Source organism: Engraulis encrasicolus, chromosome 20 (genome assembly GCF_034702125.1).
Source record: "Engraulis encrasicolus isolate BLACKSEA-1 chromosome 20, IST_EnEncr_1.0, whole genome shotgun sequence".
Taxonomy (NCBI): Eukaryota; Metazoa; Chordata; class Actinopteri; order Clupeiformes; family Engraulidae; genus Engraulis; species Engraulis encrasicolus.
Window position 1 is genome coordinate 9,856,569 of NC_085876.1, and position 18,255 is coordinate 9,874,823.

The 18,255-nt window shown below is 43.0% G+C and overlaps 1 protein-coding gene across 1 annotated transcript; it reads left to right on the plus strand.

The window, feature by feature from the left end:
• Positions 1-1,819: 1,819 nt before the first annotated feature.
• Positions 1,820-17,542, plus strand: mtdha (metadherin a). The gene is made up of 11 exons (XM_063185378.1): positions 1,820-2,390; positions 3,146-3,244; positions 4,776-4,863; positions 7,530-7,691; positions 8,396-8,566; positions 9,348-9,434; positions 10,296-10,373; positions 10,683-10,801; positions 12,232-12,339; positions 13,010-13,091; positions 14,397-17,542. The coding sequence occupies exons 1-11, from the start codon at positions 1,884-1,886 to the stop codon at positions 14,465-14,467; spliced, it is 1,572 nt and encodes a 523-aa protein (XP_063041448.1). The 5' UTR covers positions 1,820-1,883; the 3' UTR covers positions 14,468-17,542.
• Positions 17,543-18,255: the final 713 nt, after the last annotated feature.

Genomic DNA, 18,255 nt, shown 5'->3' on the forward strand with positions numbered 1-18,255 from the left:
CCTCCCTCCCGAAGCCTCATACAGTATCAGTAGCACTGAGCTATCGGACATGTCCTTTAGCTCAGCGTGCTGTGCCTGCCATACCCGAACCGATGTGTTTACTAAGAAGGTGGCGATTTCGAGACCCGAGGGGCGGGCTGTGCAGGAACACCTCAGTTACACAATGTAGGCCTACATTACGACAACCCTCATCCCCCCATGTGAATACTGCAGTCCCTCTTTCCACACACACACACACACACACACACACACACACACACACACACACACACACACACACACACGTGCAGGTACACATGTACACACACACACACACAATGTGCATTACAACAACCCTCATCCCCCCAATGTATTCACTGCAGTACTACACACACACACACACACACACACACACACACACACACACACAGTCAAACACATACTTGTATGCAATTTGAACCTACAACTTGCCCTGATCCACAAATGAACAAAGAACAGATATTGCAAGTAATTAATGTGTTCCTAATGTGTCACCTTCCTAAAATCTTGCCCAGGTTATTTGCTACTCACCCTTCACAGGTTGTCGATGCCATTGTTTGGGCACGGGATGGCACGCCCGCTAAGATGTCCATGCCGGGCTTCCGTAAAAGCCGTCAGGACGATGGTCTTGTAAACACTGTCTTGTAAATAGCTCTCTGCAAAAACACAAGAGTACAGCACGTTAGATATGCACAGATCTCAATCCCCCCCCCCCAACACACACGCACGCACGCACGCATGTATACACAAGCGTCATCACGTCATCTACAGCATCATCAGCCCTCTTCATTCTACTCCCCTGCTTCTTGCCTACCCCCCCATACTTTCTCCACAGTCAGCAATATACTCCTGTCCTTACCTGCACGCCCCCCCATCACCCCACCCCACCCACTTGTCTGTCTTTGGCAGTGGCTCTCTAACCCCACCTTCGCCTTCTTCTGCCCCATTCACAACTTCTCCCCCCTTGCCCCACCAACTGCCCCCGCTCACTTCTGCCCAACCAATACATTTGCATACAGTGTCCACAGCCAGCAGTCATATCAATTACAACATGCCCACACATACACACACACACACACACACACACACACACACACACACACGTAGGCCTACAAACGCTCGCACACGCGCGCGCACACGGACGTACGTGCACACGCACACGGTACGTGCACACGCACACGGACGTGGTACGTGCACACGCACACATGCACGTAAGCACGCACACATGCTCTTGCCTATACCATACACACACACAGCACATCAGAGCATCGGCACTGACCTGTACTCGCTGTCTGTCTTCTGTGAAATGGTGCTGTGGCAGGATTGTGGCGGTTTATATAGTGCCCTCGGCATTATGACCCCCTAAAGAATGAATTCGCTTAATTGTGTGATTATGACGCTGCCTGTCGGTACGTCTTCAGCATTCCTGGCTCTACACTGGGTCCGGATTTTTGATTGGAATGGAATGTCCAATGTAGCCTATTCGTCTTGCACTATCAACGCGTTTTGTTTAGGCAGTTTTTGGAGAGTAATTGTTCCAATGTAGGCCATAGGCCTAAATCAAATGTGAAATGAATTAAAAGCCCTCTTTTTTGTTGTTTGTTTGTTGTCATTAGCCTATATCAGCTCCTGATTGGCATCTAAATATGACGGTGCTGTCATAATATCGGTGGCCTATTATCATTTCATCATGATAACAGTTAGGCCTATTCCTAATCATGATGACATCATGAATTGGCATCAATGGCCAATGGATGGTTGTTGCTTGTACATACGCATATATTAGCATCCACAATGTCAGCCGATCCATACACTTCACTTATTTTGTAGTTATGTTACTGAATGCCGTTTGATGGACAAATTGGATGAACATCATTGTAAACACTCATTTGGATTCGGTCATCTGGCATTGTTTTGATGAAACTGTCAAATGTAGCCCCGCCCCCTCTCCGCACTCAGTTGTTGTGCTCCTGTCGACTGGAGCTGCTGTTGGCTTCTCAGTCTCTCACCACTGTGTTGGAAAGATGGCAACGGACTGGCATGGCCTGGCGTTGCAGCAAGCTGAACACATTTCGAGTCGTATCAGGGAAGTCTTGTCCGTTGGAATACAGCTCCTCAAAACCGAGCTCGGGGTAGACCTAGACGTTCAGCCCGAGCTCTTCCCAACATGGATCATCCTGTCGACCGCATTCATCGGAGTGTTTGTGGTGGTCGCGCTGGCGTGGTTAGCGGCCTGCGGTGGGTACCTCGTCGGAAGAAAGCGGGGACCTAACGTGAGTGAGCCTAGTAGCGATACTGTAAAGGCCTCGGTGATCAAGACTATAAAACCCGAGGAACCGAAGAAGAAAAACAAGAAGAGACCAGCTGACAAGGTAGTTGACTGAAATGCGTGGGATTCCAGCCTGATATCACAGGGAAAATCGCGTCGGTCATTTTCTCTCTTGTGTAGTTGTAAACAATGACGTCTGTTTATTTAGCCTAGCTGCCTGTGATACCAAAAAGCTCCCCAGTTTTGCTAGTTCTACTGATCCTTACAAAGAGCCGCTGCTTTGACAGTCTGTCATTGTTAGCATATAGAGCTAATAGCTGATAACGTAGAAATCTCTGCTCTGTTTACTGCTTTATTAACAAGTGAATGGTCAAAGAAACCATTTCTGTCTAACAGCTATGTAATTACACGTGCGGTACGTATTTACAGTGGCATCGGCTGTGTAACTTGTTCCTGGATAACTGATGACAAAAGAATAGCCATTTGAGTAGCCTGACAAATGAATACTGGCTGGGGTACTTTCAGTGAAATAAGCTCTGTCTGCTCAGTCAGTGAAGCCAATTCCCCCAGTACTATATTGGCGGTGTGAACTGTAATGTGAGATGTTGCTGCAGTGTTAAAAATGATGACCAAAAACATGGTGGCACCCAAGTTAAATCCAGTCTTTTAATCTTTAATCTACTAGCCGTCTACTCCATGTGTTCCACTTTAACTTTGTGACTTGCATATCTATGGCTATATGAATTTATAGTGACATATTTTTATGGGTTGTACAGTGGTGTAGCTTAGGGCATATTAATTCATTCATTCATTCATTCACTCAGTCAGTCACCTTTACTATTTTTGTTGCAAATTCAGAAAGCTCAGCCCAATGGTCGGACTGCATCAGAATCACCAGATGAACTCAAACCAGGTGAAGACACTCCCAAGGCCCAGGCCGGGGGGAAACTAGACAAGGTGAGTCACTTTGTCCACTGCCCACCACACAAAAAAACTTGAATACTGTATGTCAACGGTCGTCAGATAACATGAGGCCCACTTGCAGCCGGGTTCTCTTCTCCTCTCAGGCTTTATGTGAAACGTGATCACGTCTGTTATGTTCAGAGAGTCCTAAACTCTGCTGTGGCTGCTCCCTGTGATTTTATTTTACAGACGTTTGGAGCCACAGGGTTTCTATCTTCATTACCTGTGGAACTTTTTACCAGAGATTCTTTAAGTATATAGAGATATGCCAACATAATAGGTTTCTATGGGCACCTAACGCGACCAGGTTCCGGTCTGCCTAAAGGGCCGTGTCATAATGCTCCTACAATGAATAGAACAGTCCTTAGGTCTGCCTAGGTCTGCCTAAGGGGGGCCATAATAGAACCAGGAAACAATGGGCCAATGGAACCTCTCTCTCTCTCTACTCTCTCTGTTTTTACCCTGTACAGTACTTGCAAAGTGTTGAATGTGCACATAGTCTCTTAGTCTAGTATTTCCTCCCAAATATTCTGAATATTACAAGATTACACTGGCTGTGTGTCCTGTGTGGCTTGTGCTGTTAGGGTTGCCAACCATCAATGAAAAAAATATGGCACACTTCATTGTTGCGGGAGGGTCTGGGGGTCGTCCCTCAGAAAAAAATGCATTTCCCAGATGCAAGGTGTCCCGTGTCCCGTTTCAGCACAATACGGAACCCGTACTTTTATTTCTAAAATATGTGACGATTCTGTATTTCAAGGGACGTTTGGCAACCCCATGTGCTGTGCATGTGGTTATTAAGCATATAGCGCACCGTAATGTTGCATGGTGAGCGGACAGTGAGAAGGTTGGACTGGGCTAGACTGGGCTGGGCTAGGCTGGCCTGTGCTTGTTGAGTTTGACGGCGTGCAGCAGGGCAGGCCAAGGACAGTGATAGGGGAGAGCCAGGTGGCAGTGTCAGGTTGTCATCTGGGCATGCTGATGAAGCAGCCCAAAGTAGATCACAGCCCAACGCAGCGCAGCGCAGCTCAGCCTAACACAGCCCAGAGCTCTGCAGCGAGCCCAGTGCATGTACAGGAGCTGCACCGTGTGGAAGAGAGTTAGGGTTGGATTCACTTTCACCCAGCCTGAATTTGAGCATTCAAGTACAGTTACAGTTACACATGGACAAGGGTTTTTGTGGTGCAAATGAGAGATTGTGTGTGTGTGTGAGTGTGTGAGAGAGAGAGAGAGAGAGAGAGAGAGAGAGAGAGAGAGAGAGAGAGAGAGAGAGAGAGAGAGAGAGAGAGAGAGAGAGAGAGAGAGAGAGAACATTCAAATGAACCAAAACATTCAAGCTAAACATTAAAAAAAAGTATGTCATGTGCCCCAGAAAAGATTCACATTACTTGTGTTAAGACACAAAGAGATGTGCATTTCAAACACATTTTTTGCCTCCATAGTAAAACATACTTCCCCAGACCCTCTTTGGAAAGTCATCTTATCATGATAACCACTCACGGCCATTCTTGTCTGTGACATTTAGGCAAAGAAAAACAAGAAGAAAGCCAAAGTTGAAGTGAAGCCAGCCCAGACCGCCCTGCCATCTGTGGAGGGCAAAGAACCAGATGAAGGTAACTGATCACCGCTCGTTGGATGTCAAACACATCTGTGCAACATTTTCCTGCAAATGTAGTGGAATAGAATAGAAAATAAAATAATAGAGTATAGAATAGAATAGAGCAGAATAGAATAGTAAAGAACCGTTTCTGATTTTCACTAGCCCTGCAAAGGCAAAGTGCAGTAACTTCATGTGAAGTCAAAGTTCAATTTAGACTGAAAATGGTCTTCATTACTTCTCCTTTAGCTTGTGACGAAGCCTTATGGTCCAAATGTGTCCTGTTTCAGAGATACTTCCATGTCAAATTTGCAGTTACTACAATATCCAACCTAATGTCAAGGCATTGATGGTATTTTTCTCAGTTTCAATGTTGCCGTAGTTACCACATTTTGCCTTTGTAGGGCAGTGCATGATGATCAAAATCACATGTATAGCACGTCTGAAGAATCTGAAAACCTACCCTTAGGAGTCTCCAAAGGGGGCACTTTATTTGATTAGTCACAGGCAGCACGCATTTGACTTAATGCATCTTTTTGCACATCTTTATCCTTCAAAAGACATCCGCATCAGTGCAATAACACAAGTAACAATGCAGCATTCCACTGCACTTCAGGGTTAGGACATGTGTGAAGATTTGGATTAGATTAGGGATGTCAAACTCAGGCCCGGAGAACAAATTTGGCCTGCGGAGCCATTTTATTTGGCCCGCGAGATCATTTAAAATGTGTATCACAGTTGGCCCACATACACCATAACTGTGTAGCGTATTAAAATTTGAACATGAAAATGCATATATCACAGGAATGTGAGTGGGCCCAGGCCATTGAAACAGCTCACACTCAAATGCAACAGAATATGTGCTTGCACATTTGAACTATATGGGAATCTGTTTAAACATATTTAAGCATGAGTAATTTTAGTCTTTTAATTGTTTGGCCCGCAACTTCGGTCCAGATTTTGATTTTGGCCCTCGGTCAATTTGAGTTTGACAGCCCTGGATGAGAGGGTCTACAGTCCACAATGATGCTTTGTTACCGCTGGTACATGTAGTCACAATGTAAAGGCCATTACAGTAATGTGTTCCCGGCCTCTGCTAAGACACTGTGCCGTTACTCTGGGGACTATAACCCTAGTTCACTTCAAGCGCAAGGTCATTTCTCCACCCCACCCCCCTTCCATGTGTTTTCAGCCACTGTCATTAATGTCATGTCAAAAATAAAAGACATTAAAGCCCAACACTCCCACCTTTCTTAAAGAACTCACTGCTCTCACATTTTAAAAAAGTATTGTTCTGACTTTTACGCAGCACACCGGTACATTTAACTGTCCCTCATAGACCAGTCAACAAGACCAGGCAAGATTTAGCAGGCTGGGCTGGAATCACATTCTGTTGACTAATGTAAGAGAAGTACAGTAGCAGCAACAGTAACACAGTGTGTGTGTGTGTGTGTGTGTGTGTGTGTGTGTGTGTGTGTGTGTGTGTGTGTGTGTGTGTGTGTGTGTGTGTGTGTGTGTGTGTGTGTGTGTGTGTGTGTGTGTGTGTGTGTGTGTAATTGAATAGATAAGCAAATGGATAGAAACTGGAGAAGTAGCCCAGCTACTGAAAGGGCTTCTGGTTCGATTCCATCTTTTTTTTTGCCTCGTCTGAAGTGACCTTGAAGCAAGAACCCGGAGCCCTATACTGCTCAGGCCCTAAGATTAGGTTGTATTTAGCCGGTACCTTGCATGGATGTCGTATGAATGGTTTTGTGTTCGAATGGGTTGAATGGGAGGCATTCAGTGCAGAAAGCACTTCAGGGTCCTCTATGGGGTATAGGAATTCACTAAACGCAGTGCGATTTGTCATTCACCAAAACCAGTTGAATGGGGGGGTATAGACAAGCATCTTCATTGAGAGATAGACCTCGTTGGCCAAATATACTATAAAAGACGCTATATCAATGAAGATCGCACACTGTAGAAGCATCAACTGTCTCTGATATCAGTGACAGGGTGCTGGAGTTCTAGAATCTCTCCTCCTAGTTTGCGGTGGTGCAACACACCAACACACCATACGCCGTCGGCTAACATTGCTCATGGAGACCCAGGTTCGAATCCGGCCTGGGCCATTTCCCAGCTGCCTCAAGTATAAGGTAGAAATAGAAGTACTGTCACAGATGTAATTATAACACTAGTTACACCTTACACATTACATAGTTGCAACTTGCAACCTTGTAATATCACGGCCCAGGCGCAGCTTAGACAGATGGACACTGGACTACTAAGCGGGCGACCCGGGTTCGATTCCCGACCCGGGCCATTTCCCAATCCTCCCCCCGTCTCCCTCTCCCTCCCACTCATTTCCTGTCCCACTCTACACTGTCCTGTCTAAATAAAGTTGACCCCCCACATGTGGGCTTAACATTGTCCATGGGGACCCCAGTTCAAGTCCGGCCAGGGTCATTTCCCAGCCTTACCCCATCTCTCTCTCACAACCGTTTCCTGTCTCCTCTCATACTGTCCTGTTATAATAAAGGCCAAAAAGCCCCAAAAATACATTTAAAAAAGTAATCTCACAGTACTAAGGTTGTAATTACATCTGTAACAGTACTTCTACTTTATACATCTCTCTGGTTTCCTGTCTCGATCTTCACTGTCTAAAAATAATACAAAATAATACAAAAAGGATCTTTGTCCTAGGTGACTGGGAGACCATGGTGAGCAACAAGGAGAGGCGGCAGCAGCGCAAGAAGGAGAAGAGCCCCAACAGTGGCAGCCCAGGAGGCAGAGACAGAGCTGGCCACCAGGGGGAGACGGCTGCATCTGCTACTCACACCTCCTCTGGATCCAGGAAGAACAGAGGTACAGTATTGCTGAATCTGAAATGGTGCACTTGTGTACTTCAGTGTTCATGTTTCAGTGCACATGGTGTATTAATGACACACTGAAACATAGTCCACCAAGTGCACAAGTGCACCATTTGAGACACAGAATGTGTGTGTGTGACTGTGGGTTCTCTCCATTATCCTAACTCCCGTCTTCCCTTGAGCTTGCAAGCGCAATTCAAAGGTCACTTTCTCATTAACCCTTTAGCGCAGCACCTATGTTATAACCTTACTGTCACCAAAATTGTAATGTCTATATCTCAATCTGTTACTTAAGGCTCTCGGCACTGTCATAGCAATGTTGTTATGATGTAGTTGAGTATTTTCACCAAATAGTGAATAGGCCCGCCGGCGACCCCATCTGCAGTAAGAGGTTAAGCAATAGGGATGTTCAATGGGGAAGAGTCTCCCTGAAGTTGTTGTGGCTTGGCTGACAGCCAAACTCCACTTTGAAAAATTCTTTGACTTTTGGTTAAATTCATTAGCCGTACATTACCCCCTCAAATGAATATGAGTATGGTTGTCTAGTCGCGCTACTCTGACCCTAAATCAAGTTGAGGCAGTGCAATTTGTTTATTTAAATAGCCCAAACTAAATATTTATTCATGTGAGTACCCCTGACTTAATATTTATTTGTGAATGATTATTTCTTGTGTTTTGTGTTTTGCGACTGTGTTGCAGCCTCCAGCAGCTGGACGGAGGTGTCGTCGGTGAACGGCGGGGGATGGGCGGATTCCTCCATGAAGCTGGGCTCGCCAGTCAGCACCACGGACAGCGGCAACTGGACCCCCATGATGAAGCCGGCAGCACACAGAACCCCCGAGACGCTGGGCTGGACCCCCAATACTGACGGTATTCACACACACACACACACACACACACACACACACACACACACACACACACACACACACACACACACACACACACACACACACAATCACACACACACACACACACACACACACACACACACACACACACACACACACACACACACACACACACACACACACACAAAAAAAACAGGGAAATGAGGCAATAATTTGGACAGGCTCACTATAAATCACACTAGAAGATTAGAAACATTTTGCCTGGTCTGATGAGTCTTGATATCTACTGCAACACTCAGGTGGAATGGTCAGAATTTGGCGTCAACAACATGAAAACAAGAGTCAACCCAGCCTTACATCAACGTTTTAAGCTGGAGATATAAATGCATAAGGATATTTTCTTAGCACAGTTTGGGCCAATTGGTACCAATTTATCTTTGTGTGAATGCAACAGCCTACCCAACGATTGTTGCAGGCAGTTCAGGCAGTTTTGAAGGCAAAAGGGGGTCCAACCCAGGAGAGAGGTCTTCCTAATAAAGTGACCGTGAGTGTACATATACAAGTATACATACAGTACTGTCCTTATGCACATTCTTACCCACACATACAGAAACGCTCATGTGTCTCTCTACCTCTCTCTCTCTCTCTCTCTCTCACACACACACACACACACACACACACACACACACACACACACACACACACACACACACACACACACACACTACAGTATGCCTGTCTTGTCTTTGGTAGCCGTGCTGTCAATAAGACTCTAACAGGAATGAATTTGACTGTAACAGCGTCCTGGAACAGTATGGATGGGCAGGTGCAGGTGCAGGTGCAGGCTGAGCTCAACCCCGTCAACTTCGTACTGGGACTAAATGCAGGTGAGTAACCGCTGTGATCTACAGTACACACTTCTCACATACCTACATCAAAGTCTCATCGAACACGGATATCTGCTTACAATCCACCCTGCACTTGTAACTGATATTTTCTTGGTTGCAATGAGAAAATTACAACATTACAAATATTACAACATTGTCAATAGTGATTACAGGTCATCTGGAAATCCATGGTGAAGCAGATTTTCTGCCTTGATAGTAACTTTTTCCTACGCAATCCGCCGAATATTCGCATTCTACCTTGCGCAGATACAGTAGAAGGTACTGTAAATCTACCTTTTACTGTGAAATCCGCGTTCGGTGTGATCATAAACATATGCAGGCCTGTTAAAGATCGTCACCTGGGGAATAGCCTTTAAGCTATTATATACTGAGTGGTGCTGTGGTGCTAATGCCACCTGACTCATTGCCCATGGGGACCCAGGTTTGAGTCCTGCCGGGATCATTTCGCAACCCCCTGCCCCGTCTCTTTCTCTCTCTCTCTTCCTGTCTACACTGCCCGGTTCAATGACGATGCAAAATACATGTAATATATATATAATGTCCTAGGAAAACAAGAAGAATCACCATTCACGTGGACTTTTTTGCTGTTTTTTTTAATTTTGTGAACAACACGTTTCGCTTGCACCTCGTCAGGTTCACTTCTGCCACAGCGCAAGTGAAACGCTTTGTTCACTAAATTTAAAAAAAAAGCAGCAAAATGAATTCCACCAGTGTGTGGTAATTCTTCTTATTTTCCTTGGGTTACTGATGACTGCACTTCAGCAGCACCTGGAAACTGTCTGTATCTGTCTGAATCAGAGTTTCTGATCTTTGAATAATACAATTTCCTATTGGCCACAGGAGGAGAGTCCATCTCCCAGCCATCAACAGACTTACAGTGGGACAACCTGGCACCGGTGGACGAATGGTCTGCCTTCAGTAAGTAAAAGAACTGTCCCAACATTTAAAAAAAAAAAACATCTCAACATACAACCTGTCCTGATATTATTTAGTTTATAGGTTAATAGTCTGATTGTATATAAGGTTGACAAGCAAGCTGTGCATGGTTGGAACTAAACATGTTTCCGTGTGTGTGTGTGTGTGTGTGTGTGTGTGTGTGTGTGTGTGTGTGTGTGTGTGTGTGTGTGTGTGTGTGTGTGTGTGTGTGTGTGTGTGTGGTTGTGTGGTTGTGTGTGTGTGTGTGTGTGTGTGTGTGTGTGTGTGTGTGTGTGTGTGTGTGTGTGAAAGATGGCCTGGCTCCAGTGGACCCCACCTCTGACTGGAATGCCCCAACCGAGCTGTGGGGTAACTATGAAGAGCCGGCAGTAGACCTCTCCACACCCACAGCGCCCCCTGTCAGACAACAGGTGAGCAGACAGACAGACAGACAGACAGACAGACAGACAGACAGACAGACAGACAGACAGACAGACAGACAGACAGACAGACAGACACATACACACAGGCAATTTTAAAGCTTTTTATCTGAAATGCAGCAGGATCAAAGCGCAACCCTTCATATACTTAATAACATATTGTCATTTAACAGTGCTGGGAATAATGACGTTAGATTATAACGGCGTTACTAACTGAGCCACATTTTGGGTAACGGAATAATGACTTTATTACTCTATCCACAATTGTATCGCCGTTGCCGTTACTCAGGCAGTAACGTGACACGTTTCAATTTGATGAATTGCGGCGCCGACTATCTTGTTCCCACACACTCTAGCGAAGAGGGAGACGGAGGGATTGATTGCCCGCAAGCCAAACTTGATTTTTCAGGACAAACACTAGTGTCAAAGGCTGAGCTCAACAAAAGAATGAGGTTGAAAACATGTTGCCCCTATCCACTGAATAGTCACAGTCGTTTAGGGCCCTTGTTGCAAAAATTCCATGTTGTGGAAGAGAAAAGACGACACCTCTTTGCTGAAAAACGTTGTGAACTGGATTACTGTAACACTAACCATTGATAAAAGATCTTTGATAGCAGCAACTTTAAAAATACACAACCAAAATAACACCATTGAATAAGGATGAATAATAGCCAGTTTAACAGTCAATTCGGTTATTTTTCTGATGAAGTAACGCAGTTGCTAACACAATTACTTTTTGGAGAAGTAACTAATACTTGTAATTAGTTACTTTTTTCAAGTAAAGTTCCCAGCACTGATCATTAATATAATGTGCTCAGGATAACGACTTCTCCCAACCTTGTGGGCGGCACTTTTTCAATACATGAAACTTCTGATTCAGTAGTGTCTTTCAATTGGATACTCAAACCCAATTCTTGTAGAATTTAATTAGCTACGCTCCTGAGCTGTGGATACTCCTGTAACGATCTGTTAGTAATGAAGACTTTATTGAATGATTGAGCTCATCCAGGCCTTTAAAGGGGGATTCTGGACAAGTTCAACATGTAGTCAGTTGTATTGCTCACTCATTACCCACAGATAGGCTTTTTTTCATTCCTTTATGAGATCCTAACCAGATAAAATGGGCATGGGTTTGTTTACATGTTTGAAACATACTCCCAATATCACTACAAAAGTTATGCAGCATCAGCACACAACACATAAGTAAGTTTTGGATGAAGTAGATTTAAATATGGCAACGCCAATATCTTCAAGTTTTCATACCAATATTTCACTGAAAACAGACGAAAAATATGTTCATCCAAAATGAATCGTTCAGCATCTATTGTCCCGTGCCAGTCATGTGTGCTGTCTCCTGCAAGTAAACTGTGTTGATTAGCTGTCTGTGACTGACAATAATTCATTTTCAATTGGTCTTGTAGTCAATAGACTCGGATGAGGACAAAGAGAAAGAGGAAGGAGGGAGTGCAAAATCCAAGAAGAAGAAGAAAAAGAAGAAGAAACAGGAGGAAGCGGAGGAAGCCGACATGGTGAGAGACAACACAACAGACACAACAGAAGCTACAGTACTGTACCATTGCTCATCCAGTCTGTAATTATCATGGCAATAGTTCACATTACACACTACTACAGACCTAACTGTCAGTATACATTAAGACGTGCATTAAGCAAAATCAATCATTTATGAGGCATGAGGCTATTGTTCACAAAGTAGGAAAATAAAAGTCAAGCATTTTTAAGCTTTTTACCTGAAACACAGCAGGATCAAAGCGCAACCCTTCATATACTTCGTGTTCACAGGTGTGTGTTCTTTCTTTTTTTGTGGCCAAGGACCAAGCAGGACCTTGATTTTGCTTATGCAGGCAGTAACCTGGCATATTAGTGGCCAGCAAGGACACTTCTCAAATGTAAAAGAGATGGTGGTGGTGATGATGATGATGATGATGATGATGATGATGATGATGATGATGATGATGATTACGGTGGTGATGATGATTAAAATGATCATGATTAAGATGATGATGATGATTACGGTGGTGATTGTGATGATGGCGGTGATGATTGCGTAAGAGGATGATGATGATGATGATGACGATGATGTTGAAAACGCTTTGGAACACCCATACGGCAGGCAGGTTGAATGCTGCCAGTGTAACCGTATGCTGCACATCCTAATCTTCTTCGCCTGTGTGTCTGCAGGAGAGTGAATCCCCCAAGCCCCATAATAAGTATGCAGCCATGGGGGACGCAGGCTTCTCCAAACACAGCCCCCCACTTCAGAGTAAGTCACCACACACACACACACACACACACAATTGTTTGAGATTGTGTGTGCTCAACCTGAATTCAGAAGCTACAATGTAATGCCTCGTGCTCCAGATGAACTGGTTATGCCTGTCCAAATACAGGCATTGTCTGTTTGGGTTTTTTTGTTTGTGTGTTTGTTTTACAATATGTATGTGGCACTGGATTGTAGCTTCTGAATCCAGGTTGACCACACACAATCTCAAACATTTATGCTACCGGTAATAATAATAATAATAATAATAATGCATTTTATTTAAAAGCGCCTTTCAGAACACTCAAGGACACTGTACAGAGAGAAACAAAATAAAACAAGACACATAAACAGAATTTTAAACAAAAATAAATAAATTAATACATTTTTTTCTTTTTTAATTATGAAATAAAATAAAATAAAACAGAGTTTAAGAATCATAATGAGTAGGCTATCTGAAATAGATGGGTTTTTAGCCTGGATTTGAAAAGGGGCACAGAGTCAATATTGCGGATGTCAGGGGGAAAAGCATTCCACAGCTGAGGAGCAGAGCAGCTAAAAGCTCTATTCCCCATGGTATTAAGACGGGCAGAGGGGACAGAGAGGAGAATGGAGGAAGAGGAACGGAGGGGGCGGGAGGGAACAGCAATGTGGATAAGATTAGATAGATAAGGGGGGGCAAGATTGTGGATAGCCTTGAAGGTGTGGAGAAGTATTTTAAAATGAATTCTATATTTGATAGGGAGCCAGTGGAGATGTTGTAGTGCAGGGGTAATATGGTGACAGGAAGGGGTTTTGGTAATGATGCGGGCAGCTGAGTTCTGGACCAGTTGGAGCTTGTGGAGAGATTTTTGAGGGAGACCAAAGAGGAGAGAATTACAGTAATCAATGCGGGATGTGACAAGACTGTGTACAAGAATGGAGGTAGAATGGGAAGTGAGAGAGGGGCGGAGACTATATATACTAGATATACTGTATGCACCACATTTTTACACCATCTATAGATAATTGCATAATGACGTTAATGCCATTTTTTGAGTTTTGTATTTTATAATTGGAAATGACTGTGAATTCTTGCCATTCAAATATTTTGAGAACATACTTGTTAAACCTGTCTAAAATGCATTTTGCAATGGCCAAAACAAAACTGCCAATTTCCCCAAAATGGATATACCGGTAAGTCATTTTGCAAATGGTTTCATGTTTCAAGGCCACTGGTATTCTTTTTTTCTGATGTTTGTTGTTTTGTGTCATTTTTTTGTTAGTTTAAAATACGTTTTTCATTTTTCTTTTCTTTTCTTTTTACAGAAAATCCCGAGCAGAGTCCAGAGGCGCCGAAGCAGTCGGGCCACAAGAAGCGTGCGAGGAGAGAGACATGATGGCCTGGCGTGGCCCCTGTTGACTAGATATCTGCAGTATTACCATTGCAGATGGCTGCCTTCCTCATGCAATAATCAATCACACACAGTGCAGATTTTATACAGCGGAAAAAAACCCAACAAAACCAATAAACCACTGACTGTGCTCTTCAGCAAGTCCAGAAATAAGCACAAGAGATGAAAAAAGAGGTGCAGAAAGGGTCAGGGAGGAAAAAAGACGTTTTTGTTTTTTGTTGATGCTGTGTTGGATCCATCTGCACGGTTGGCAAAATACTGCTAACGAAGCTACTTGGTCCGTCTGGCCAGTTACTAACCGTGGGAGAGACGAAGGGTTGTTGAGCTACAACGTTCCTTTTTTTCGCTTTCGATGATAAGACTATGATTTTTTTTGTTCTCATTTCTTTTGATTTTCTTATTATTTGATTATCCTATTATTTGGTCTTGGAAGCACGTGAAACGAAGAAGGGTGGTTGAGCTACAATGCTCCTATGTTTCGCTGCCAATAAGAGAATGAAATCTTTTCTTTGTTTATAGATTTGTTTTCATCATCGTTTCTTTTTTTGTTTGTTCGAAGAACATGGAGGATTGTGTCTTAACACAAGTAATGTGAATCTTTTCTGGGGCACATGAAATACTTTTTTTTAATGTTTACCTTGAATGTTTTGGTTCATTTTAATGTTCTCTCTCTCTCTCTCTCTCTCTCTCTCTCTCTCTCTCTCTCTCTCTCTCTCTCTCTCTCTCTCTCTCTCTCTCTCTCTCTCTGTCCGTCCTTCTCTCCCTCTCCCTCCCTCCCTTGGTATGTTTGTACTGGTGATTCTGCACACAGTAGTGTCAGTACTACTAATCTGCAGTTGGGGCTTCCCCTACATAAGGACAAGAAGCTCTGAAACAAAGAACGCCTTGTGCACTGAGCCAGCACTAGGTGGCGACAAAAGCTCTGTGTTGGCTCTGCGTGCATACGTGACTGAAAAGGCAAGAAGTATGATGGAGGACATTGCCAACAACAGCGCTCCCTTTTTGACATGCAGCATACTATAGTACTACATGCATACGTACTCCATATTTTGAACAGTCTACAGAACACTTATTCATATGACAAATTTGCATCCATTGTACATACAGTACGTGTTGCATATTTATTGGTTGATCAAATATTGGAAGTTTTGATGATGAAAATGTCATCCTTGGTTTGGAGCTGTTCTGTGATTCGGTAGCTTTAGCTAGTATTATTTTTATTTTTTTGTATTATTTTCCTCATTGTTAGGAAGCCTTTTGAATAAGCCCTGTTTAGGCTGACTGTCCAAAGGGCTTAAATCCTTTTTTGTTATTATCCGTGTTTGCACTGTGCCACTTGCTGTACTGCACCCTTGGTGTCGTTTTTTTTTGTTTGTTTTATTTATTGCTATTAAGTTATTGTTGTTATTATGATGATGATTATTATTTAAATGTGAAAATGTGAAGGTTTTGCATCGGATTTGAAGTGTTGGGTCGATGTCAAGAGGCGATAGACTGCCTCTGACCCATGTTAGAGCAGCTCGTAAAAATCCATTTTGAACATTTTTGTATCAGATCAATTCTGTTGCCTTAACTTAACCGATAGATTGGCCATTGCTTCAACTCTGGTTTGATTGTTTCTGTCTTTTTGAACCTGTAGAGGTCCCACTCCCTACTTAGTACTGGTAGTTGGATTTGGCTGCAACATTCAGTCCTATGGTGGGACTTAACGTCAGAGCACCGCATACATACTCTTGCATGGATTTGATATACCATGATGTATACCATAGTTAAATACAGTGGTCAGCATTGTAGAATTATTATAATTGTTATGATTATTGTTTGTTTACACCATTCACTGTAAATAATCTTTTTTTATTTCATTTTATCAGCAACAAGGATCCACTGAGGCGTGTGGCTTTTCTGTTCAGCCAGGATGGTATCCCACAATGCATTGGTGATGTACTGAATCTGGTTTATGCCATTAATCAACCAGGAGGTAGACAATTTTTTTACTTTAATGTACCTTGCAGTGCCGATTCATGGCTAAAGATTTTTCAGCAACACTACAACTCCCTTGGTGTTGCAGTAACACTACAAAACTTCTATCCATTGACACTGGTTAAAGTTCAAGAGAATGAAGCTCAGGGTCGTTCTAATTGAATTACAAACAACCTCTGTGTTGAAAATGAAACCAGGTTTATCTCTACACCACCTGTGGATGTGCACCATGAATTTTGCAACGTTAAGTCAACGCCAAGTGTTTATTTCAACAGTCATAGTGTTGATTCAAATCTTAAAGTGTTGAATTGGTATGGTAAATTTTACTGTGCAGAATAAAGCCACTGCTTATTTTAGCGCCGCTAGCTGGTTTTGTAGAACAAAATGACGTTTTGGCTTATGACCTTAACTTCATACTCTTTGGTATGATATGATATCTTAAAAGTAAACAGGGTCAAATGTGCTTTTGTTGAATAGAACCGCTGTACAGAACCAGAGTGTGCAGGGCCTTTCAAAGTCATGCCCAGTAAGCCAGCCTTGTTTGCTGAGCAACATTTTACTCATTTTGTTCTTTTTCTGCGCTTATGTTATGGGCCCTTGGGTCTCGAAGATGTCAGTTTCACACCCAACTTGTCAATATATGATGCCAAAACAAAAAATGAAGACGGTCTCAATGTACAACCCCAGAAGTGTTTTTTTGTGCCACATCATGATTCATAAGGCCACGTTGCCTAGGCCTAAACCTTTCCCCAAACTTAACTGTCACAGAAACAAGCTTGGCAGCCTTTTGCGTCAAATTTGACGCAAAGGGGGAGCCTTTGCCGTCTTAATGTTGAGGCCTGGTCAAAGTGTCATATACTGACGAGTTGGAGCTAAAATTGAGTAGGTTTCAGGTCCTGTGCTAGAGGTGACATTTTTGGGATGTGCAAATGAAATCCTTCCTCTGTATTTATTATCTGTTTATGCAGGCCTGTTTGACTTTATGGGTTTCGAGATGATATGTTTCGAGATAACTTATGTTTACTGAAGTCGATGCAATATTTCTATGTTGATTTGGTAAAATAAATTTGATCTACAGAAGCACGTTGTATGTGATTTTGGTAACACTTTATTTTAGGGATACATCTATTAGCACTAAGACATACAATGTTACTGTATAAGTAACTTGTAAGGCATGTACAAAGCAAAATCAAGCATTTGTTAGGCATGTATTCGCAAATGTCTTGTTCATGTACAATAAGGGATTTATTACCAATTTAACCTTAGTAAGGACCTAGTAGGCCTTAGCATTTGCTTAGTACATGCCTTACAAGGTACTTATGCAGGCATTAACATTGTATGTATTAGTGCTAATAGATGTATCCCTAAAATAAAGTGTTACCGTGATTTTAATAATCGTCAGTGACGTGAAAGAGAGGCACACTTTCAATATACTGATATTTAAACCCAGCTCCTTCCTTGCCTTATGCTATAGTCGTAGATATTATTTTAATGCTGGCTTTACCCATTGATGCTGGATGTTGCGCTGCACAACATTGGCCCTGGCGCCTGGAGCTGCATGACACAACATTCAGGCTCATGACATTTAATACAATTTTATTAAAAAGCTTGGGATGTTAGAGCTGAATGAACACATTCTAATGCAAGATGAGGGTCTTAGCATTTAAATGCAACTTATGGCATGTTTTTATGTGCTTCAGAGGGTGAGATATTTCGTTTTTTAAAAGGCTGAGGGCAACTTTTCTTTAAAAGGGCTTAGGCATTCAGCACCCTTTTTTGCAAGTACTTTGGGC

What these genes read in the sequence shown, in the direction of transcription:
- mtdha (XM_063185378.1), top strand. Translation starts at nt 1,884, where the DNA reads ATGAACATCATTGTAAACACTCATTTGGATTCGGTCATCTGGCATTGT. An exon ending in AGAAGAGACCAGCTGACAAG is followed by an intron (nt 2,391 to 3,145) that starts GTAGTTGACTGA and finishes TTGCAAATTCAG; the next exon opens with AAAGCTCAGCCCAATGGTCG. An exon ending in AAGCGGAGGAAGCCGACATG is followed by an intron (nt 12,340 to 13,009) that starts GTGAGAGACAAC and finishes GTGTGTCTGCAG; the next exon opens with GAGAGTGAATCCCCCAAGCC.